At 33.9% G+C, this 26808-nt stretch overlaps 1 protein-coding gene across 1 annotated transcript; it reads right to left on the reverse strand.

The window, feature by feature from the left end:
• Positions 1-143: 143 nt before the first annotated feature.
• LOC117125060 (glutamine--fructose-6-phosphate aminotransferase [isomerizing] 2-like) lies at positions 144-26401 on the reverse strand (the record flags this gene model as incomplete). The annotated part of the gene is given in 20 exon segments (XM_033271427.1): positions 144-2440; positions 3303-3464; positions 3687-3725; positions 4733-4861; positions 5370-5497; positions 7198-7312; positions 7647-7804; positions 8503-8623; positions 9501-9598; positions 9884-9979; positions 10323-10415; positions 12474-12644; positions 16368-16418; positions 18018-18053; positions 18367-18514; positions 18855-19048; positions 20207-20332; positions 21264-21371; positions 23865-23972; positions 26211-26401. Coding segments are annotated over 20 exon segments (2133 nt in total). The 3' UTR covers positions 144-2395.
• Between the last annotated feature and the right edge of the window lie 407 nt (positions 26402-26808).

Below are 26808 nucleotides of genomic sequence, written 5' to 3' on the forward strand. Positions count from 1 at the left end.
TAGCTGTATGTGTATTACTACAATATAATATGTTTGTTTTTCTGTTTAACAACCTGTTCTGTAGTGTATTCACCTAATCATAAATGCTGCTAACATGTTTTACAGTATTGCGAAAACAGAATAAAAATGATCACACTCTAGTATGTAGTTCAATATTATTTTAATTAAATTTTTTTTATGAAGACATGATAATATTGTACCCACTTCATACACATATTGAAATCCAGAATTCATTTTGTTCAGTACTACCATTTTAACAATTCATTTTACATAATTAAAATACTGTAAATGACAACATTTTAATTCATAGCATTTTAATTGATAGCAAATGAAACTGTAATAAATATAAATTTAAAAACCTACAGGGTAAAACCATGCATACTTGATCAATCATAGTCAATAGAAAGTTCCATCTATTAGGTTAAAAAGATGTTTGATTTGACTTATTATAAGCTTGTTTAAGATATCTGATCAATTAATGTCTTCCTATGTCTGTTGAAATCTAGATGATGTATGTCATCACTCCAATCAAACATCTGTTGATGGTGTATTTGTATGCTTGGCTTGATGTGAACTAATAGCAATAATGTCCGAGACTAGTAATCTGGGATAGTTCGCATATGCCCATGCGTAATTAAATTGATTTCATTCATCTGGGACATGAAGCCAACTTAGAATCCGTCATCGCAGAAAGTGGTCTGACCCTTCGGAAACAAACACTATTAACGGTATTTTACTCTACTGCAGGTTTTGTTATGTCATAGATAATTAGCATATATAGTCCCAAATTAATTGTCTTCGATATAGAACTTGCTAATGAATTTGCACAAGGTGATGTTGGCTCATATCGCATTATTTTAATAAATTGAAGAATTGAATAACTGATTTGGTTTCTTCTGCATTTAAAATTATTTATTATTTATGTAAATAAATACAGAATGATCATTAAATACACACAGTTCCCCCAAGAACTAGGCTCTGGAGGGGGAAATAATACCCGTTTTACAACAATATTCAAAAACCTGTAACTTATTAGCCATGTAATATTATTAACCATATCACATTTCCAAGACAGAGCTTCATTTGTACAACATAACATAATTTGTTACCCTCCAGAGCCTGGCATTAACTTTTTTCTCTGCATAGAGTAACCCAGGCCAACCCTGGTTTAATGAGATTTAATTCTAAAACAACAATTTTATTTTTCTGCACATGATGCAACCTATGACCAGCTGACAGGGAGCATTGATAGTACAGTGATAAAAGCAAATATGAATTTGTACTCCTTATGATAGTACTGTAAACTGTGCAATGGTCGAGACGACTCAAAGCCTGCAAAAATATTTTGGTCCCAATCAATTTGAAGATTTATTGTGCTTAAAAATATAAAACTTATTTAACTTAACTTAACTTATTTGAAAATTCATTAGTTTTATATTCAAGATAATTTGTCTTTTTCACAGGACAATACAAGAGGAGTGCTCATAGGGAAGCTAGACCCCTTTTGCCACCTCTAGATTTATATATGTGCAAATACAGTATTGGAAGACCAATAATATGATTAAGAAAATCTCAAAATTGGTTGTGAAAAAAAAAACCATATACATCAACTTCAATCAATTTTCTATAAAAATTTCATCAGTACCAATAATATATATTCTTATTAAAAGCTGATATATTCTTAAATAACTACAATTATTCGAAGAAATCAGAAAGAAAATATGTATTGATTTTATAAATCATTGACCTGTACAATAAACAAGACTATATATTCCTTGAGTTCCTAAAAATTTAGGATAGGTCACCCAGTTCCCTAATTGTACAATTCTTGTACCAATTTGGTATATAAATTTTCAAATCATTAAACGATTTGATTCAAGTAGTAGCTAAGCGAATTGCTAAATAAATAAATTATATCAAAAATGAATATTTTTCCTAATACTACAAAATTGAAAATTTGTCCAAATAGAATTCATAATACTTGACCCCAATAAGGGAAATTACATCACATGACATAACCAACCAATCAGCATTGCCATATAAAACATGACCTTTCATTTTATACTTTCAAACATTGCAGATATCTTTAAGATACACCATTAAATTTAAGATGCTGTGACCTTTTACCCTTGTATTGACCTTAAAACAGAAGCAGTGGTAACTGTTGGAGTATCAAATATTCATGAGGGATAAGTATCAATAATTTTGATAAAAAAAATGCCAATCCATGGTATCATGGAAATTAAATCCAATATGTAAATAAGTATTGTATTTATTTTAATATGTACAGCACCTCTTTTGTCATAAATCATCCTTCAGATTGCGGCTGGCTATTACAAGATACCATCAGGCCTACCTCCTTATAGGCTATGTAATACTGTACGATGTACCTCGTTTATTCTACCGTCACAGATTTTGCAAGATTTCGTGGATAATCAACCTGGTGAAAGAAAAAAAAAATTAATCCTTGATAATTTCTTGGTTAGCAAGTTTGAGTTTGATGTATTGTTTAGATCCAATTTCAAATTCATGTTGTGCTTGGGCAATGAAACAATGATGGTAATTGCAATATACAGTATTGTGTATAGTCATTATTAACACCACCACTCTATTCTAAATTATGACGCCCACCACCACCACATTTTACCCATCACCACAATTATCATCAACGGTCAACACATTCACTACTATCACCTCGTCGCTTCACCATCATCACCTTGATCATACTACCATCACTTGTTTTCATCACGTAATTGAGAGAGTTTAAAGTTTCTTAGTATCTCAGTGTAGTGAGGGTAGGCTTATGCCACAAAGGACAGGGCTAGAGGTAGGCCTAAGCCGTGCCATGGGAGCAAAATTTTGTCATGAAAAATGATTTCGATTGTACTGTTTTCTGCAACAAAACAATACTTTACAGAAGCCAAAATTACATGTGCTCACTGTGAAGTATTCATTTGAAGTGATTTCCAAATGAAAATATGGCCAAATAATGGCCAAAACAAGGTTATTTTTCTCTTTATAAAAATCGCTGAGATTTACTGTACAGGTATGCCTGAACAAGCATGCACAGCTCAAATGTAATATATCTCAGCTGAAAACAATCAATATTATTGGTTTAAACGTTTTCTTTCTTAGCTGATGTAACATTTTATATTATTTTTAAAGACTTTCTGAATACAATTTTAAGTGTTTATATAGTTAAAAACGATCGTTCAGAACGATGTCATCGCTGCAATTTGGGTTTGTAAAATCATAATTGGGAGATGTTACTGTAGTTATAAAAATCAGAGTGAGTGGCTTACATTGTATCCTCGGAGAACAGCTGTGTGGAATGCAAGGAGCTGAAGAGGAATCACGCAGAGAATTCCCTGCAGACAATCAACGGTGCCAGGCAGTTCAATGACATGCGACGCCTTAGCCTGCGATTCTTTATCACCCTTTTGGCAGATCAAAATTGGAGAGCACTGAAAAAAAAAAACCACAGATTACAATAGAGTATGTAACACCCAATTAATTTCATCATCTCAGAAAAATACTGCTGATGACATTTTAAGTTATAAAGATAAGAACTACTTCTATATTTCCCCAAGTGTATCATGTTTTATTGTTTTCAAAAACTAATCCTATACTTCCTTAAGTATTATATCATTTATTTTTCAGTATGCTTTTCTAATTGTTATGCTTACCCCTCTGGCAGTGACTTCATGTAGTGCATTTTGGCATTTCTGAAACAAAAGAAAACAAACATATTTTAAAAATTATATATTGTAATTTGAAATGCTAATGTACTGTATATTAATATATTTGCTCATGAATATTAATGAATTGATATTCTTTCCAAATGATGTCATCCAGTATCTCTCAACATGAAGACTACCTACATAATGGCCTTTTCCAGAGTGACAAATCAGAAATGGGCCAGAAATACATGCGTGTCCCACAAACACACCTGTTATCCCACAAACGCTTATGTTGCGTATATATTTTTCACACTAGAGATCTTTCGATTTGTGCGACGCGACGCTACAACGGAATCACTCGTGCGTGACCGTCCTACCTGGCTTCCTACGTTCTCTGCATACGTAGATTTGGCCAAATTGTGTTCCAGAATCTACATCACAAGGTGACCTTAACGTTCTCGCATGCGCAGATGACTTCTAGCGACTTTATTATGCTCTACATCCTACCGTCATCGTGCAATCAAAAGCTCCCTAATGTAAAGGTAGGTAAAAGTAGGAGAATAACCCATAACTTGCAGCGTCATTGTGCTGAATTGCGTATGGGCGTGGTCCGTGACTACCTAGCAGCCGTAAAGAGGCGCTTCTTGGTAGATACATGTTCACATCATTCCACAACAACAGGGCTGTCTCTTATACACATCTAGATGTGTATAAGAGACAGGTGCAATGGGTTCTTTAAAGTGCACACAAGCCAGATGTATACACTGGACCTCCATTTTAAGTCCTTATCCGAGAAGACTTGGTTCTACCAACCGAACCATGGGCGAGGAGCGGCTGGAACCAGCGCCGATGTTAAGGCTGTAGCTAGCGGTGCCCCTGCCTTACCGCTCACAAAATGTCTTTTTGTGGGACCTTAGCAAGAACATCCAAGGGGCGGGACAGGGCTTAGTGGAAAAGTCCATTGTGGTAGAGAGATCCCTATGCTTCTCAATGTAGCTGAACTTTGGAAATGTGGTCATTACGACCGTAACTAGCATATTATGGTTACGTACAGTATACATTGAGTCCTTCATAATGATCATGACGACTGGCATGTCTTGGTCCACCAGGGCTAGGGGTCCATGCTTTAACTCTCCAGCAAGAATACCTTCAGAGTGCAGGTAAGTCAGCTCTTTAATTTTCTGGTGGAAAAAAGGTAAAAAGAAACAGAATAACATCCTTAGATCAATAAGCCAAATTTACAGGGAAACATGATGACACGGATTATAGGAATAATATAATATATTACTGTTTTTACTCATTGCATATACCAGAATATAAACTTGTAAACAAATTCAAATAACATATGCAAAACAGAGAGAAATATATGTTTAAAAATTACAGGTCTTCCTCCAATAAAACCATTTTTGGGACTGGGATTTCCATGGTCTTTAGCAGCTTTGGTCTCTAATTAGAATAAAAATAAAGATATTTGTTAAATTGGGACCACATAAATGTGGTCTTTAATTTGAGAAATCTTTTATTAATGGGAGACCAGTAGGTATTACTATTTTAGCCCAAAGTTTTCTAACATGTATCTCACTTAATCAACAAAGGCCATTCCTTGTAGTTTCCAATCATTCCTTTAAATGTAAAGTTCAAATGAAATTCTTAGTTGGACTGACATGAAATGACCCAGTGGGGACTTACGAGAGCACCCTCTAAGCATGTTGCGTAGTTGAATCCACGTCCCATAAGCAAGATACTTCTTTTCTTGTACAGATCTTCTGCTAGCTTCTTGATATCTTCATCCATTTCAAGTACTTCTTTAATGAGTTCTGTACCAGAAAAAATGTGTAATAGCATTAAAGAATTACTCACTAAAGGATCACAGTATACACCAGTTTATCAGGTCGATTCTGCAACAGCACCATCAACATCTTGCAACTTTTCGCTGGGGACATCCAGCGGCCTAGCCTGAGCAGCTGGCTAGTGCCTCTAGACCCTTGCTATAGCAACAGCAGGCAACAGATACGATCTTTTGCTAATTACTGTAAGGCGAGACTTTTTTTATACCTTGTATAACGAACCCACCGACTGCAAATATTGATGATTTCGAATAAAAATCAAATTTTATTTTTGCCTAATTAGTGCACCCACTGCCACGAAAAAGTGGAAATTTCAGAAAAAAATAAAAGTTTTTCTTTATTTTCATTACGCCTTCCAATGCCATGAAATCTCCAAAGATAAGATATGTATATTTCTTCCTAATTATATAAATTTGAAGCATTTTACCATCCTATTTTACATTCCCCAGTAATATTTTTTTAAATTTTTCTCCTCCATCTGGATGACTTCGGCAAATCTATTTGCTAAATAAGAAAACAAAATTTTACTTTTATTCCGCCCTCCTCCGATAATCTTTAAAAAAATAAGTATGTGAAACAAGAAATAAAAAAAGTCTCGCCTAAACATTGAAATATCTCTTTAAAGACTTGTTTTTAATGTCAACATTTCGTTCTTTTTCCGTTTTAAATACTAAGTATCCAATTCCATAGTGCATCAATTTTCCTCATGAATTATCTATCAGAGCAAAGAGTATAGAATGGCAAGAGGTTCGCCTGCTCTGATTTTGTATGCACGTAATGAAACATTAAACCCTATTTACAAACGCCTTTCAGGTTCTTTTGAAGGATGCCCTCTAGTTCGTGATAGTACTTCTTTTGAGATAGGACTTGCATTCCAACAAAACACCAAGAGTCAGACCTCTTGCTGTACTGTACTAATGATCACACAATTCAAAGTAAAACAAGAAATGTTTCCTATGAAAAAACACCGCAACTTCTGTAGCTTATTCAATTTGTGTATACAGCTACTTCCAGATTTATCCCATGTGTACATTTTGTTATCGTATTTAAGTTAGCTCTTGAATATTGTCATATTGACAATGGCAAATATCATAGGGCTTATGTACTGGTATATTTTGCTGAACAATAAGCAGGTTTGAAAAACATTGATGAACATCATCATCATCATCATTATCAATTAATATCCATGTGAGATCTTTTATATCTTTATGTTTCTTAAAAATTGGAACAATATTCTTATCTTTAAACTTTCTAAATTTATTTAACAAACATACATACATTATCCATGCTTTTGTCATAGTGATAAAGTTTGGGTAAGCACTTTATATCTCTATTTTGATATTAATTGTTTCTTGGCATTAAATTGATAAATTACCAAAACTATAAAATTAACAATTTGCAGTTTCCACCACATAAAGCATTAAGGATTTGTATTATTAGTTAGTTTTGTATAATTTAACCCCTTAGATTTTCAATATTTTTAATTGTGAATGTATAATTGTATATTAAAGTTTTTAATTGATAGTGACATGCAACATATGTATGTTACATATTACTGACGTATCATTTGAATTTTCAATCAATTGGAAATTTATATGCCATAAGTAACTATCAATTTCGCTGCAAAGCTATAATTATAAATAACTATATAACCATTTTCAACCACTTACTTGGTAGGTTTTCTAGAGCTTCAATGATTTCATTTCTTCTGCTTCTTGTGGAAATTTTATCCTGGTTCATGACCAGACCAAACATGACTAGAGAGATAAACTGACTGGTGTAGGCCTAGAAGAACAGTAAAGAAAGTAAACAAAAAGATGGTCTACCAAACACAATTTACAATTCATAACAAAAATTGTTTTTGTACTTCCGTTATCCCTTTCCTGGTTATTATACAGCATATAATCCTAATGTACATTACATTTGTCACATAATTACTTTTTGAGTATTTTATTTATGATGTGAATGCTAGTAAATATTAATTTTAAAATAATGAATAAATAAGTAGATAAGGATATGTATTTTATACAGAATGCCAGTTCTCTCTAATTATCTTTTAATTGAATTTAAGCTCGGTTGTTAAGATACTTACTTTCTAATTCACTGTAATTTTACTCACCTTTGTACTGGCAACACCGATCTCAGGACCAGCGTTGATGTGAACGCCACAGTTTGTCTCGCGCGAGATGGAACTACCAACAGTATTTGTAATACCAATTGTGAGAGCTCCTCGCTTTTTGCAGTAACGCAGTGCATTCAATGTGTCAGCAGTTTCACCTAAAGAAGGAAGACAAGAAAAGCCGGAATATGAGCAACTGAACCCTAACATATCTGACCATAAGCATTCACTGTTTGCCTGGACTTAATAAATTATTAAAAAGCTTATGGCAATTGCTTCTGGATATTTACATGATAGTTATGCCTTTAGTTAAATATCGTAGTTAAGTCATACCGCCATAATAATGTCTGCCACTTAAGTCATGGTGGGATGTTGTGAGGGGGAACCCTGCAGGTTAAACCTCAATCCAGAAGTTGATGCTGAATACACCACCTGGTCTTGTAGGATACACCCACCTTAAGGCTAACTGTACAGCCTCTCGACAGTCTAACCCTCAAGTGCGGGGAAAACAGACTTCAAAAGGACATGATGATGAAGTGCTATTAAAATATTACCATAAAATGTGTTACATCATAAAAGAAATGGAAAACAAGGTTGAGTTCTTGTCCCTATTACATGGCATCCTAGAAATAGTGACACTCCTAAGAATTTTAATGCATTCAGGAGCAAGCGGATAAGATAATGATGTGTATTTTATCTTTACTTAAAGACAATCCTGAAACCTTGGCTCCGAAAAACCAGGCTGGTGTCTGGCAGAAGATAGTATCATTTTTGAAAATTATATGTTTTTAATCAGTGATCATTTATGTGATCACATGCATTATCTACATTAAGTATTTCATGCAAACATACTAACCAGATTGACTGATGAAGAAACATATGTCATCTCTGAAAATTGGAGTCCTCCTGTCCAGAAAATCGCTAGCAAGTTCAACAACGACCGGTAGTTCAGTCAGTTCCTCCAGTAGCTGACGTGTCTACAGTAGGACAATATCAAATCAATGAAAAAGCAAATAAATATGATATGTTGTCTTTTTCCAGCATTTTGAGGCCCTTGTGATAGCAACCCTAAACGCCTGTTTTATACTTCAACGATAACGATAATGATAAAAGAGCTAAAAAGCAATTGTTCATATAGAAAATAAAAGAAATAAGAAGTTTTTACACTAGAACGATTCGATAACGATTTATCAGTTATGCGATAACAACATATTTTGACAAATCAAATCAGATGACGTCATAATCATGGAAAAACATTAAAATCGTAGTAGTAGCAACGATTTTATCGTTTTTCCATGATTATGATGTCATGTGATTTAATTTTTAAAAATATTTGTCATCGTATACACGATAAATTGTTATCGAATCATCCTAGTGTAAAAACTTTTATCGTTATCGTAACCTTTGAGGGCCTTAGGAGTTTTACTCTTTCACATCCTGCACAGAGGGCTCATCACACTCGTGGTCACAATTTTAAAATTATTCTTTGTTTGACACTAGAGTTACAGATAAGTGGAACAAGCTGCCTGAACATGTTGTCAATTGCACATCACTAAACACTTTCAAATCACACTATGATAGACACATTTATAATATGAGAAGGGGCATCCGACACAAGTTTCAAACTCTTTGCCTCCTATTACCACTAAAGGTAAGACATCACTAAAGGTAAGGTTGCCGGGAGACAGCAACATAACAAGGCATGTGCAGCGGATCATTGCCGATGACTATGGTAGTTGGTTAAACTGCCACTCACAATCAGCAGATGGTGTAGCATCTTCATGTGCCCTCACAGAGCAAAATGCATTCATCAGTTAACCAGATACTACAAGATATTACAACTGAAATACTTACAGCTATGGCTGAGTGGTAGCTGGTTCCACAAGCTATGAACAGCAGACGACGACATCGGTGAATTTCTGAAAGATGATCCTTCAATCCTCCAAGGTATACTGTACACAAACAGGGAAATAGTTTATCATTAATTTCATCTGGGTTTTCTTTATTTAAAAAAATGGAAACCAGATGTTTTGAGATTTTAATTGGTCAGAGTGAAAAAGTGTAAGTTTGGGAGAATTGCAGCAGGAAAAAAGAAATTACTTAATAAATGCACAATCAATAAAACTAGAAGAGAGGAGCCTTGAGTTAAGATTGGTGGCACTGTTCATGCAACAATGGTGCTCACTTTTGTTTTGTGGTTGCTTTCTTGCTTGTATGATTGTTCATGTGGAATTTACCTTGTTTTTCTTTGAAGTTGACTCGCCCTCTCATGGTATTGATAACACTTTCTGGCTGCTCAAAAATCTCCTTCTGCATGAAATATTGGTAATTACCTGAAGAAAAATTATATATACTGGTAACTAAAAAAATAAGCAATAACAACAATAGCATGAGGGATGCTAGTAAACTTTGTCAAAATAGCAGCAAGATGTCATGGATACCATTTCAGATATTAAATAATCTAAGCTTGAAACTATGATTTTTAGGGGGTGGAGGAGGACGTTACACCATATAATGAAGGTGACACACCCAGTGAAACTGATCATCTGTGACCTTTGATGCCTCAGATGACTGATTCTCTTTATGAAACTTGGGGATTGGGGTTGTATTTTTGTTGTTATAAAAATTCTGACACCAACACCACCACTAGTGTTTTATACACAGCAAAATGTTTACCTTTCATGATTTGTTGAAGCTCCATCTTTAGTGTCTGTACCTCTCTTGACATCACCTCACCTTCCTCCTTCTTTATTCGATGGATTGATAGACCTTAGAGAAAAAAACATATTTTAAAATGTCAAACAAGAATCAAGTGCTCATGACTAATATTTGTAGTTTATAAGAATGTTTAACAAAGGTGTTGGTATTAAGATTTTAAAATGTCAAACAAGAATCAAGTGCTCATGACTAATATTTGTAGTTTGTAAGAATGTAACAAAGGTGTTGGTATTAAGATTAGCCATATATGATGTAGGAGTGAGAACTTATTCTGATTTCCTTAACGAAGTTCCTGATGAAAAAAAAACTATGGCTTCCCTCTTTAGCTGAATTATTAGATTATCCTACAAAAAAATTTAAATAATTTTGAAGCTTCCACAGTATGTTGAAGGAAAATGTAGGAATATAGTTACAACATAATGTTTCTTTTCAGTTTTTAAAGACTTTTTGCAGACAAGAGCTAAGGAAGCTAATTTTCCAACTAACCACACCCAGTTTTTTGAAGACAGAAACCTTAAACCCGCAAAAAAACACACAGTTCGAGCATACACACACAACTACAGCTGAACTACTTTGCACCTACTGCCAGCAACATCACCCCTTCGATGCCTGTAAAGAACTTGATAAAGTCTCTCAATGTAACATAAAGTTGTTCATGAATAAGTAGATATGTTGCAATTGTGTAATAATGTCAGAGAAAGACCATAACATGAAGTACAATTAATATAGTACTGTCAAATGTAAACATTGTGGGTAAAGTATTCATCGTGTTTACACATTCAATGGCCTAATTCTAAGCGAAGTACATCTCATTGTGCTATCATATGCAAGGAGACATTAACATTGGTAATTTAATTACCTTTCCCGTCTGGTTAAGAAATTCAAAAAATCCTCAAAAAAATTGCTAATCTATTCCACAGTTGTTTTGTTATAATAAACAGATATAGGAAACAAGCTAGTAAAGAAACTGGGAGATGTGGAAGAGACTACACAAATCATTTACCCATGATGCTTCAGTAGTCTGTGATTTCATGTAAGAAGTTACTAAAAAAAACGTAATCTCGTTGCCCAACGTGTTCTCACGTAAAATAATTCTGCATACAATGTAAAAGCACAAATGATAAATGAGCACACGTGAGCACGTAATTAAGACCACAAATAATGTATGAGGACACATAACATATTAGCACACATACAAGCACATATAATGTATGGCTTGATATATCAACACGTAATTCATAAGTCTTTTTCTAATACCTTGTTAGCCACTGTTTTTTTTTTAAGAGATCGTCAGAAAGAAGGGGAGCAAATGGCTGTTGCCAAAAACATCCAGGCAGGGAGAAAATTAAAAACATAGCTTTATATAATAATTTTTTATAATAATAATAATAAATTTATTTTTATATAGCGCAAAACGCTATAAACCTCTATGCGCTTTACATTAAAAGCAAAAGCCAGAACAGAATTTTTTTTAAAAGATGATTAAATATATCTTTAGCAATCAAAACAAAAAAAGCTTAATTTTATGATTAATTTTTATTTATTTTTTTTTATTTTATTAATTTTATTTTCATAATACTAATGTTTAATTATTTAAATGTCAACCAAGTTTTTATCTCAATTACCTCCTCATTCCATTTTCTTTATTCTTTATCCATTTAATTTTAGATATTCCTATCAATTCAACTATTTCATTGTTTACATTTTGTTATGTGTTTGGCTTGTCATTTCTTTCCTTTCCTCCAAACAACCCTTACCTACATTTCCCAATCCCAAGATCCTTATCTATTCTTATATCCCCTTTAAACTTCCTTTCCTTTTCCATTCTAGTGTTGCCTTATCTTTTCTTTCCTTTTCCTTTTTTACGTTTCCTTATGTAAGATTAAGGATGAATTAGGTATCTTTTTTAGGATATTTTTTTCTGAACTTTTAATTTTTTCGTGGTGGAAGGTGCGCTAATTGGGCAAAAATAAAATTTTACTTTTATTTGAAATCATTATTACTGGCAAGCAAGGAGTTCACAAAACAAGGTATAAAAAGTGCATTGAATATGTTACATGTATAATGAAACCATAATTTCATAATAAATGATATTGACCAGCAACTTACAACCATCCATGACAGCAGCAACATCATCATCTTCAAGGTAGATAACACGCTTTGTGTGCTCGATAATTGCACTAGCATCACTCGCAAAGTAGTATTCTGCTGCCTTGATGTCACCGCTTACTTCAAAGTCTGTTGTGCTAAGGCTACGCTTGAATACACTCGAGTCCTCAGCTGAAGATTAATAAAGTCGGAGAATAAATGGATTATATTGTATTTTTCGAAGAGGGTTGAAAATTTAAAATATATAGAATGAATGTTTGAATATTAGAAAAACAAAACAGGCATAAAGCAAGATTCTTATCAACCAATTAGAATATATTAAAAAGAATTGATGATCAAAATACAAGATTACAACAATACTATATATATTATATGTTATAAGTCAATTGTGATGAAAACCATTTTACCTTCAACGTAATTTTCATATTCCCAGGCCAAGACTAATTTGTCATAGAGTTTAGTGTTTTGCAGCTTTTTGCAAAAAAGGCTCTAACAAGTCTTTTTTATTTGATACTGTGAGAACTACGGCTAGGGCCTAGCCTCAACAAGCAACTGACCACCACAGGCTGTAGCAAACTAGTAGTTTAAGACTATTTTATAGCAATAAGCCGCGAGTAATGACGATAAAGATTGAGTTTAGAAAAATAAATGTTTAGTCTTTTTACACTATTAGCAGTAAAGTTAACATACTGAAATCTATATAACTACAAGATATATTAGTTACTGAAAAACAAAAGAATACCTCTTATGATGGTTAGTATAATGAATCAATAAAACGGCAAATGTATCATGCTCATTCCTATGGGAAAGATACTGAAGCAGAGCAATCTATGGATAGACTTAACGCTCATCCAGCTATAATCACGGCTTAAGTTTTGGTCTATATACAACAGTCTAATCAGTGGGTAACTACATTTTCAAAGCCAGGTGATGGCTACAATTTGGTATGCACTACCAATGTGGCTTTTTTCTATAGAAAACAAAATTTTCCTTTCTCAAAAGTAGAAAACAAGTATACAACCTACACGTAAATAATGACCAATCGTTACTGCAAAAATGTCCATTATTTCTTTTCTGAAATACATCAAATGCATACATTTGATATCTTATAATTTTTTTTAATTTTTCTACAGGGACCCCTTTTGAACAAGTATCCCAGCTTGAAGGGTTAATCCTCTGCTCTGTCATTTTCAGTTACGTTAAGTCTTTGTAAAACTTGAACTAATTTTATTAATCTCATCTCCAACAAATCAGGCACAAATCCCAAGATTTTGTAACGGGGTGCAGTTTCTAATCTATTGTAGAAATAAAATTGAAAATGTTAGGAGTCAAAACAGGAAAAGAAGACATGCTTCTATCTCTCATACTGTGGACCCATCACTAGAAATTTAATAACATAAATGTCTACTGATTTTAATAATGGTAATACCAGAGAAAAGTATCAAAGCTAATGCATGTTAAATGCACATTAACAATACATTAATGGTACATAATTTAGCAGCTGAATAGTTACATCAGTAAAACCTGGCTAAAACCATCCCACACAAAGATTTAAAACTTATGGGGGGCTTGTACCAAAGAAACCATGCTACTTTCAATCAACCAATAAACAAAATCCTATGATAATTAACATCCCAAATAAATATACTAGTGAATTAATTTTATATTTAAGAAAAAGCAACCCCCGGCAGGGGATCAAAAAATCAACCAATAGACCTTTCCGGGAGGGTCAATCAAACTTAACAACTGACCAATCCGAGCAGAGCAAAGAATATGCACATGTCAACGAACGCACATGTTTGCCTATGTCTTTATTTCATTTCATTCCATTTCGCCAAGGACATGTCAATTAGCGAACTTAGGCTACGTTCAGACTTGGAGATAAGCCAGGCTTGAGTTAAGCCTGGCTCAACGTTAAGCCCGGCTTAACTTTGCCGGGCATTCAGACTAGCGGGTTTAGCCAGGCGAGAATTTGCATAATAATGAACCGTAACCAGGAAATGTGTTTCAAAACATTGCTCGCAAAACGTACGTACGCTCGCTCACAGTGTATGTAATTGAATGCTGATTGGTCATTTCGTTACCCGGAAGTCAATGTAAGACCCCCGCAACGATTAAAGCCTGACTTACAAAAGTTAAACATGGTGGCACGCCAGGCCTTGTTACTATAGGAACACAGCCCAGCTTTAGATAAGCCACCTATTTCAGACTGGCAGGTGAATAAAACCTGGTGAGTTGAGCCGGGTTTATCCACCTAGTATGAACTAGGCCTTAATCACTATCCCATGTGGCATACCCATTAAACAACGGGGGATTGAATGGACCAGTACACCAGAGTAACACCCTACACTTCTCGAAGTATGTACTGGGTTCTTTAAAGTGCACACAAGCCAAAGGCGTACACTGGACCTGCGGTTTAAAGTCCTTATCCGAGAAGACTTGTTCTACCACCAGAACCATAGGCGGGTGAGCCGATCGAACCAGTGCCAATATTATAGCTGAAGGTTATGGTGTGCTTGATTTCACCGCTCGGTCAATCAACTCGCTACAATATCATTTTTTTGTGGAACCAGCAACAATATCTTAGTGGGGTTTATTGGAACGGGCCATTAATTTAGAACCACTGATTCTCTGATAAATAAAAATTCTATATACACCAACTTACATAACATTAAGAAAAATAACTAATGATTTAAATATACAGTAACATCTCCCAATTATGTACCTCTCTGTCCGAACAGTGTTCGTAAATGAGAAAATTCATAATTCAGAGAATTTTCAGCATTTCAGTGTGGTGAGGGTAGGCCAAGGCCTACGCTACAAAGTACAGTACAGGGTTAGGCAGGATTAAGCCTTGCCCATGGGAGAATTTTGTCACGATATGACTTGGATATTACTGTTTTCTGTAACAAAAGAATATTCCAAAATTACCTCAATGTGAAGAATTATTTGAAGTGATTTCCAAATAAAAACATGACCAAATAATGCCCAAAATGAGTGTTATTATTCTTTTCATAAAGAATCTATGCGAATAGCGCCCTCAATGATCAAAAAGTGAGACTGACTGTAAAATATGCCTGAACCAAGCATGCACAGCTCAAATATAATCATTAGCTCAACCCGCCCTTGATAAACTAACGTTACGTTATCTCACTATATTAATTGGATTAACACATTATCAAGGATAAGTACTGAGTGTTTAACACTGGTGTCCTTGGATTCAATTATGGGTAAACGGATTAGTTGCCTTTTTTATGAGGTTTTAATTGTTTTTTACGGCCGAAAGTGCAGTATTCTAACGTTAGTTTAAGGAGGGCTGGTCGGCCTCATGATATCTCTGCTGAAAACGATTGATATTTTTTGCTTTAAAATTAGTTTAATATAACTTTATTGGTTTGAATGTCTTCTCTCTTAGCTGATGTAACAATTAAAACTATTTCTGAAGAAAGTGTTTTTGTAGTTAAAAACGATCACTCGTAATGACGTCACCACCAAAAATTTGGTTTGTAAAATTGAGAGTTTATAAATGGGAAGTTCGTAATTGGGAGATGTTACTGTACTGTACTTTAAATTCAATGTATGGTAATAAATAAAAATGTAAACAATCGTAAAAGAAGTATATCGAGAGAGAATGATGGGGAAGATGGCAATCACCTATGAATTGAAAAACTGAAATTGATGATTGGGAAACTAAAAGACATGTTTTTATCTAAAATATAAGCAAGTTATTGAAAAAAAAATGCAGATATATTTCAGAACTAAAATCATTCCAACAAGCATATCATTCCATTAGTCTGATTTTAGCCACCAAGACTAGATATAAAGGAATGGGTAAATTTTCAAGACTAGTATTGGAGGAAGGGAGTATAAAGAAACAAAAGGACCAAGGCAAACCTGAACAATTACTTTCATTGTCTTGTTTCGTGGTGTTCTCCGTTTCTTTAGCTTGTTAATAAGGATTCAAAGAAACAAAAAATGTTCTTGTCAATAATCTTTCTAATGTTATTGCGCAAAATGTTTTTGTCTCAATAATTTGTTTGATAAAAGTGTAACTCTAATACATGCGGACAGGATCTCATTTTTGAATATATGTGCGGTCTCACCACGAAATGAGACGTATCGTTGGTGAAATCATACTGAGATTCACCAAAATAGGTCAAAGTCAAAAAATTGTTTAACATTTTTATTTTAATGTTTTTAAATAACTTGATACTTATATTTTATGATTGTATACTTTTTAAGTGAATTTTCTTTCTAAAACAGTGTTCTCTGCACATGTTCTGTGTTCTAGTTTGTACAGAATAGTTTATCTTTGAGGCTGATTTTCTCAAAACGTGGTTCTCATACACCTAAACCTATGCTCACATCTCTAGATCTACTTATCTTAGGGAAGCCATTAAAAAAACCAAATTAAAGCTTATAATTTGATCTATCCAAATATAACATAAACACAATTTTTTATTTTTTAACCATGAGACTCATTTTGTGGTGAGATCTCACATAGAGACACAGTAGGCTGGATTGCATTTTGCCCGTATAAGACATGGTGCCTCAACATTATAGGGCATTATAAAAATCAAACTATTGTAATATTTTTATCATCCTTTTCCCTGTGAATTATATTATGTTCTGATCTTTAGCTTTTCCATCATTTCTTTTCTGCAGTTACTATTTCACGAACTATTTTATTTTTATTTTGTTACACTATATTTATAGAGGATGACCCTCTAGCTTGGCTTGGGAAAGTGCAAAAAAAAAATACTGGGCAGAACTTTAGCAAGCATGCAAAGCCACCACTTTAAACTCATCTTGCCCTATCAACATTTTGATAATGGTAAGAAACTTTGCTGCTAAATGAATGCTGCCTAATGTATTATGGATTATAATGGATTAGCAAAACAAAAACACAATAAAATATACATAAAATTGTTACAAATTTATCAGAGAATTAAAAACTCATCACTGGGCAAAAAAAAAAAAAATTAGTACTACAATGATTAGCCAGAAACTACAAATGCACAGTATGAATTAAATTGCGACCTATCAACTCATCAAGTGACAGCTTCTCTACTTAACTAGCAGAAAAAAATCCTCTCTTAAATAATACTTCATTGCTTTTATAATATTGATACCAACTTCAACCAAAGACATTTTAGTAGTACGAGTAATTAAGAATTATTATTATCATTACAGACTCATACTTCAAGTAAGGCACAAAAGAAAATTATTCATCATTAAACTGTACTAAAACACATGAGAACGCTTTGGTTTTTTGTAATCTCAAAATGCAGGAAGACCTATGACCCATTTCACACCCAGAAAATGCAGTACTAGGATACACTACAGCTAAATAATAAATATGGCAGATCACATTAACAATAAATTGCAAAAAAATTAAATTGTAAAAAGCCATTAGAGAGATGGTAAACTATTTTTGTTGTTATTGGGCCTAGCATTGAATAGAAGCAGCCATCACTAACACATTATATACTATGTTAGGTGCTTAACTTTATTAGTGTGCAATACGAAAGTGCAAATCCTTACCTTCATCATAGTTCCCATTGTCTTGGAAATCTATTCCTAACAGACAATACAATCAACATTTCAAAATACACTCATGCCTAAATGTTATACCACACTATACATGAATTGGTTGTAGACAAGGCTTGTTTATATACTGCTACTCTGCACCAGACAGGGTGTGAGGTGCCGTTGTATCAAAGAGGAAGTGATCACTCTTTACAATACGAGCTTGTGTTGCATATTTCAGTATCTTTGAATGGAAAATCTGTTATATAAATTTAACTTTTAAGGATGTGTCAATAATTTCAGGAATTATATACAGTAGTTATCAGTGAAAATAAATATTATATAATCAAATTTAATAGCTCACCTCTATTATCACGATAAAGAATTGGCACAAAGTTGCTAGAGAGGTTGCCTTTGGTCTTGACACCAATTAATAGAGGGCTTCCTCTACGGGTTCCAACACACTGGCCAGGAAAGTGAGTACTTTTGAAACACAAGGCGAAGGCACCCTCCTTTATGTGAGAAAGAAAGTATTAGAAATGATTTATGATAAACAGCCATTAAGCTGAATCATTCAATCATCATTTCCATTGATTATAAAAACAAAGAAATTATTATTGCTCTTTTGTTCCATACCTAAACTTGTGTTATCTCACAAAAAGTAATTTTTTTTTAACTGTGTTGAGTGAGTCAGTCAATTATGAGTCTTATCTTTTATCTATAATGAGCTCTTGGTTTTTCCTGAGTAAAAACAAATCAGGCCTAGCAATAAAAAAGGTGTACAAAATACAAACATATCAAATATATAGATGAACCATTATTATTATATAATATAATGCTCATGTATCTCACCAGCTGAATTATGACGTTTTCAATGAGTTCCCTGAAGGACATGTCATCGTTCTCGCGGTTGTCATACAAATACTTGCAGAGCTTTGCGATCACTTCAGTGTCGGTATCAGACTCAAAATGGAAATCTTTGCCCTCCAGCAGTTTCTTGATGTCTTTGTAGTTTGTAACAATACCATTGTGAACAACAACAAATTCTAAAATAAACACACATAATTTTATTATAACAATAAATTTCTCCAAATTGAAATGGGGGCGTAACCACTGATCTCTATTATAATGACTGGATTGCTCATCGGCCAATCATTGTACAGAAAAAAGTGAAGCGTCCAACGCCACTTGCAAGAGCCAAAGTGATATACCAGTCTCGAAATTAAATTAATGCTAAAAATATCAACTCTTGCAATACTTAATAAATTAAAATTTAACGAAATGATTATTTTCAACATGCCTGTTTGTGCAATTTACAAAAGCGCGAGCGATGTTGTTGATTGTTTATCGTCACGCCGGTTCAAAAATTTTTGTGCTGTGATGGCGTATTTCTGACATTTTGGGCTCCCCAACATGGTGTCAGTACAATCACTGAAATCAGGCAATGAGTAATCCAGTCATTATAATAGAGATCAGTGGGTGTAACTTGGTGGTTATTGATGCATGTAATTCAGTCAAAGGACCAAGGGATTAATACCAAGACTTTTCTCACAACTAAAAACCATTCCACTCCCTGGCCAAAACATGGGTAAGAGTTACTCAGGGTAATGGGCTAAAATTCAATGGGATATCACTTTTATACATGGCAGATCCAGGAATTTAAAATAGAGGGGATTCAGGGAGGGACTTTCAAAGGTGGAGGGTCTATGCCACCTCAACTACACCATGGTTGGGGCTGCGATAAGAAAATTCATCACTCACATCACAAACTAACACAATGATAGTAAATTGTGTTAGTTTGTGAAAACAAAAAAGTGTTAAAATATGCGCTGTTGTCCTCACAGACTTTTTGTGCAGTAAAGAATATGACAAACAATACGCACTTATTTTGACAAGCTATTTTGTTTTCACAAACTAACACAATCTACTTTGATTGTGTTAATTTGAGATGTAAGGCAATGAATTGATGATTATGGCACCTCTAGATGGCCAGAAATGGCACTCTCCAAGACTTCAAATTGAAAATAATTTTCTTTCTTTCTCCAAATTTTTTAGGGCCCGGTCAGGCTGGGCCCCATTCCCCTTGAATCCGCCACTGTTTATCTTCTACCCTAAGTGACAAATCTCTATTGGATCAGATTAAATAAAACATATGACAGAAACAGTTATGTACTATAGCTTAGTTTGAAACTTGTCATACTGACCATTATTTGAATCAGATCGTTGAGGATGACTGTTGACGGCATTCGGGGCTCCATGGGTGGCCCAGCGAGTATGCGCAATCCCACAATGCACCTCATACTCAATGTCAAGCTTCAAATCTTTTTCAGCTAATAACAAAAAAATACAAATATTTTAATGTTATTATAGTCTTATAAAATAGCTAATGCTAAAAACCTGGCAGATGGCAATTGAAATGTTGACAAACTGGTGATTTGATTATTATTATTATTATTATTATTATTATTATTAAAGATAAGGACAATTTTTTTTTAGTCTAACCTTCAATAGGAAACTAATGCCTTACTTAAAGTCAGCAACTCTGTTATGTTAACAAAAATACAATAATCTATAATAATCGAAATATAACTTCAGATGATTGGAGACTTGCCACAATGTCAACACAATAGTACAACAATCAAAATATTTGTGCATGATTAAGCCAAGAGGTACAACAGAGGAAGGACATTTTCTATGTAGCTCTCTACTGTATATCAACAGAATCTCTTCCAGTATAGCATATAATCAACTCTGTTATGTTAACAAAAATATAATAATCTATAATAATCAGCATAGCATATAATCACTAATGAATAAAAAACAGTGTAACTGAATACTTTTTTAAACTACAAGCCAGATGATTTAAACTCATCATAAACAATCACCATTATTACTCATCTTGATAATAACTGAACTATGCATCCTAGGTTAAGATTATGCCTTTTACTACAATATGTTCCTAGTGACTCCCCATAGAAATAAAACTGTCAAGGCTTTAACATTCTTACCTACAAGTGCAAACCTTATTTGTTGTAGGGAATGAAGCCCTAATGAGGTGTGCACCCCTATTACACGTACATCCACTATTTAGTCATGTACATGCCAGGATGAAAAACTGAAGTTTAACTGTGAATGAACTGTTGTTAGCAAGTCACTTATGGGCATGCCTGGTAGCTATGGTGCACCCATCTGAGGTATGCCTCATAGGTGTGCCCCATATTACACTCCTAAAACTTAGCAACTGATGATTTTGATACCTACCGGCCAACTCCTGTTCAAGCGCATTCACTTTGCCCTTTTTCTTGACGATCTTAGTTTCTGGCTTTTTAATAAGAGCTGGATCATCGTTACTGCCATCAAATGCGATTCCTGATTTTAAAAAATTACAGAAGTATTAGATACAGCGACTATGCGGAAAAGTATTAATTTTGTTATTACCTGTTGAAAGAATTTGTGTATCCCTTTTACATTTTAATGTTCAGATACAGAATATACTGATAGATTTTTTATACAATTTTTATCATGGCTCCCTTTCATATGCCATATTATAGTCTGCAGATACAGCTAAAGTGGTTTGGCCCAGTGGGAATGGTTTGGTTTCCCAACCTCGATGTTGGTGTTACAATCCCTCACTGTGAATCTTGCTTACGTATCATTTGAGCAAAGCACTTTATACATTTAATTGTATAGTGGACAAGTGAGTTATCATCAGGCTGATATTACAGACTAACTTAAACTAAACAGTTGAAAATTAAGAGTATTTACTGTCATTGTTTGATCTTTGTTTTTCTTTAGCTCGTATGGAAAATACTTACTGAATCGCTTTGACGTAGATTTGTAGCACTATTATTATTGCATTATATACTGTATTACTATGGCGATGTAATTGTGTTGGAAACAATTTTGAGCTTCATATTCCATTGTATTTCATATTCTACAGTATAATCTTATTACAATTAACTGTATTTATTTTCTTATATTTTCAAATTGTGGTGAGTACAGTGCTACATTTTACTTGTTATTTCTTTAAATTTTATTAACCTTGTTCAGACATAATATTCAGAAATTTACAGATTATAATTTTTTTTTTTTTTTGTATTATTCATTTAGGCACACAACACATGCACTAAGAATTGTCAATAGCGAATATATCACTGTCCTACTTTGTAAGTGACAATCCCTTACACAATACAATACACACTCAATGCTTTACACAAACTAAATCTCAATATGAGGTTTAGGGAGTGGAGTTGTTTTTGGTTATGAGAAAAAAATCTTGAACACTCACAGGAATTGAACCCAGGACCCTGAGAATGGAAGGCAAGCAGCATCCAAGCTATTCATCTCCACTCATACTTAATACATTTTGTTTAATAATTTCTTTTAGAAACATTTCTATTTCACATCAAAAAGCAAGTACATTTAAAAATTAAGATCATTAGCAATAAAAATTAAAATATGGTTATCCTATTTTGTATGCTGTACCTAATGCAACTTTAAAATGAAACCAAAATCCAGAAAAAATCCAGAATTATTTATTTATTATTAAACCAAGCTCAATAATTATGCATACATACCTTGGAATGATGTAGTAATTAATGCAATTGCATCATTAAGTAGTCTGTACCAGATAATACAATGGTTTGTATTAATCCATTGTTAATTTCACTGACTCTCACAGATGTTGAGCTCAAAATATTGATTTGTTAATTGACACACACAACAGCCAGTCTCACTCATAGAGCTAGTAAACAACTAGAGTGCTGACTAGATGCCACAGTAATGTGTACCATCCAAGATGGCCACCATAGGAAAGCGCCACCTTCAGGCTTACTGTGCATGTTACAACCAAGACCGCTGACTTATTGTTATTTCATTAATCCTTATTATCAATAATATTAATAAATTATTAAACTATCAGAATCAAAAAGAGGGCAAGTGGAGTATCAACTGTATTCAAAACTTTTTGAACATTTAATACATTGCAGTTAGTTCTCTAGTATTCTTATTCTACCTTTATGGTATGAATTCACTTCCTAGAGAAATACGGTACAGAAAGTTTAGTGATGTAACCAATGTTATAATATTCTATCACGCAGACATTTCAATCCCTGGAACTTAAAATCCAAAAAAATATGAGGTGTGCTGGCGAAGAGCACCCCATCCCCGAAATGTTAAAATTTCTTTCACCCATGTATTTGATTAATAATAATAATATGTTGTCCTTATATAGCGCTTCATGCACAAATCCTCTAAGTGCTTCACATTACTACCCTGGTCATTGGATCAAACACTTATGATAGAATTTTAAAGTGATCTTTCAAGGTAACGCTCAGAAGAATTTTAAAGTGATCTTTCTGGGTAACGCTCAGAAGAATTTTAAAGTGATCTTTCAAGGTAACGCTCAGAAGAATTTTAAAGTGATCTTTCAAGGTAATGCTCAGAAGAATTTTAAAGTGATCTTTCAAGGTAACGCTCAGAAGAATTTTAAAGTGATCTTTCAAGGTAATGCTCAGAAGGCCTTCGTTTTACCATACATAGCATCACTCCTATGAAATTTACTGATGCAAACATCAAAATAGCATTGCAGTGCCCGCTGCTTCTTGGGGATGAGTTAAGCATTCGTCACAAAACGAAAGCTTGGTGGTCTAGTGGTTAGTGGTTATGACACCAGGCTAGAGAGGTCATGGGTTTGATTCCCACCCACAACACTTGAGAGATTTCTTTTGCAAGTATTTAGGAACAAACTGAGTAGTCAGTACGACAACACGTCAGGTAGGGTAAAACATCAATCCGATGAATTTACTGAATGCAAACAACGTTGAAATGATAAACAAAATGTTATGATATAGGAGACCATACCTGCGGAATCATAACCTCTGTACTCCAGACGTTGAAGACCCTTTATAAGACAGTCTAAGATGTACTTCCGGTCCCTTGGAACCAGGTAATTAATGTAAGCAAAAATGCCTGAAAGAACAATGGGAAAGTTATTTATAAAAAAAGAATTATTTTATGTTAAAAGCTACTTCCAATTTTCCTGTTAAATTACAATATTGCTTTTGTGTACAGAATTAAGAGAAAGACAAAGTTATTCTTGAAAAAAAATATTGCTTAAAGTTTCCTGTGACATCTTTAGATGAGATTTTCCTGTAATGATTAAAAGCTTAATACCAATCCACTGATGTGTATCTGGTAGAGGAAAGGGAACAATGCATCTATGATGTAATAACCTAACAGTGTATTAATTGTCAGAGGAAAGAGTCAGAACATCTGTAAAAAATCAATTGTAAATTAAACAATAGTATGCAAATCATAAGGATATTTAGAAAAAAAAATCTGAGAATTAAATAAATTGTTGAAATTGACATTTTTGTGGAATACAAGAGAAAATTGACAGTACACAAACAGTATAGTCATCATACCTCCTAAGCCCATAATTTCATAAAAATGTTTCTTGCTAAGCCTAAAGTGTACAGCACTTGTGTTGCTTCAATTTTATGTTGAAAAATATCTCACTGGGTCTATCTAGAGCACTACAAAACTTGTCAGGCATCAGTGTAAACTAATAAACTTCTGTTTCATTTGAAGAGAAACTATAGATTATAATGGAATTTACTACCGGTCAGGTACACCTACGACGAGGAAGATGACAGTTTGACAAAATAGGTCAAGCACTATGAACTTACAATAAAGTACTTCACTAAACCATTTTAGAGACACAATTTAGAGAAATCGCCTCCACTGACCATGAAAACCCACTTACTGAAATCTACTCATGATTGACTAACTAATACTTTAAATCTCAGATAACAAAACTTAACTTGGTATGAAAAGAACTTCCGGTAAATGATTGGATGAAACTATTATAGAAAATTCACAAGAATAAGAAACACTGCAGATATAATGACAGTTATCAAATAAATTAGCATTTGTACTCAGTACTGATGACGAATCATTAAGTACTGGTCTGACGTGCCAAAAGAAACAAAAAGTTAAAATTCAAATTTTAAATGGTGGAAATAAAACTTAAATATAAATATTCAATTGCATTTTAATTATTCAATTTTGTTTGGAATCATTTTTGTAGGTGTGCTCTTAGTAATAAATTGTTCATGATTTGGTAATTTATCCAACCAATGACACTGTATGCAGACTCTTCAAATGTTGTTTATAGTCCAACAATCAAAAATGGATTAATGAAACATAATCTGGGCCAACCAAGGTTACATGGTTATTCTAAAGGATAACTTTAGTAGATTTTAAATATGGATGCAACAGTAAGTTACTGGTAGCTTCAATAAGGGCTGATAAAAAATATTTAAGAATATCACTACCCCCCACCAAAAAATTTGGCACATAAAAAATATTAAATTTTCAAATTTGCTATGCTTTCGCCGAGATGTAGTGCATAGCAAGAGTTATTTTTAAGGTTAGGGTAAAGCCAAGTCGGCCAATCAGCACGTTGGGATTTCGATCACTTTAGCACAAGCATAGCCAAGGCCTTAAATTTTTTACAGTAATTTTTAACAATTTATCGTGTGGTTTGCGGTTCATATCTACGACGCATATGTTTTATGTGCACTTTGTCTTTCTTAATGCAATACACTTTTACACATTGCATCGTTGTTGGAATATATTTTATGGTTTCACTTTAAATTATTTATCTTTTATTTTATTTTATATTTTATTTAAATTTAAAAAATAAAAAAAAATACCATCATGACTTTTTTTTGAAAATGTTGTGAGTGATAATCTAATAAATATTTTATGTCTACACTAAACTATGCAACACTGACCTATGTTTACAATTCGAAAAGGATCTCTCTCACTCACTCATTTTTTACATCTCCCTGCTCAGTCTAAGCTAGGCCTACCGTTTTCAGTCTAGCATATGCCTTAGCCTAGACTTTTTATCGAGTAGTAAGTAGGCCTAGCCTATGCTGGACAGGATCTAGGTCTATCCTACTAATAGGCCAGTAGTACTAGAGGCCTAGCCTAGTTATGGCCAAGGCAATGGTCTAAACCTAGCCTAGGCCTAGCTAGGAAAGAGGGCCTCTCTAGGTATGTTAGGCTTAGTAGTAGCCAGCCTGGCCGCCTGGCCAGCTCACTGTAAAGTAGGAAGAGGCTAGGCTAGATTGCACATCTAGCTAGGGCCTGGATGGGCCTAACTAAATACACGTCGACAATAGTTGTTGTTGTACTTACCACACATATTAACGTTGTTTTATCAGTCTATTCTTTACTTCGGCTTTTATGTAAGCTAATATGTACTACTAAAGCTTGTGTGTCTTTAAACCACTAAAACAAATGACGCAAGGCTCAATTTGTCCACGTCGAATGCTTTTCTTTCACCATTCATTGATTGTTTACTACATCTAGCGACAGATGTGAAGAGGCTGTGGTGAAAGAAGAATTCTGATTAGTGTATTTCGACAGAGTGGAACGAACGTCACCAATCGACGTCATCGGTTTATAATAAAGTCTTTCCCTTATCTTTTTCTGTGTTGCAAAACACAAGTAATCGGCTAGCGGCGGAGGCGTGAACAAAACAAATATTTGTATACGTCGCTCACTCTGCTCTGTGGTCGTTTGGCCTCAAAATAAAAAGGGCGGGGTCACTCCAAAAAATACTATGCCGAGTTGTAAAGTCGGCACAGTTGGATGCTGATGATGATGAGGCGAACAAGAGAGAGAGGGGGATGTTCAAATGTCGGATATCCGTGGGAGATAAAGGGTTGGAAAACATTGGTTAAAATCCCAAAAATGATGATGCAATAGACATTTTTGGGTAGAACTGAGATCC

Source organism: Anneissia japonica, unplaced genomic scaffold (assembly GCF_011630105.1).
Source record: "Anneissia japonica isolate Jap-2015-1 unplaced genomic scaffold, ASM1163010v1 scaffold9_len2422644_cov172, whole genome shotgun sequence".
NCBI lineage: Eukaryota > Metazoa > Echinodermata > Crinoidea > Comatulida > Comatulidae > Anneissia > Anneissia japonica.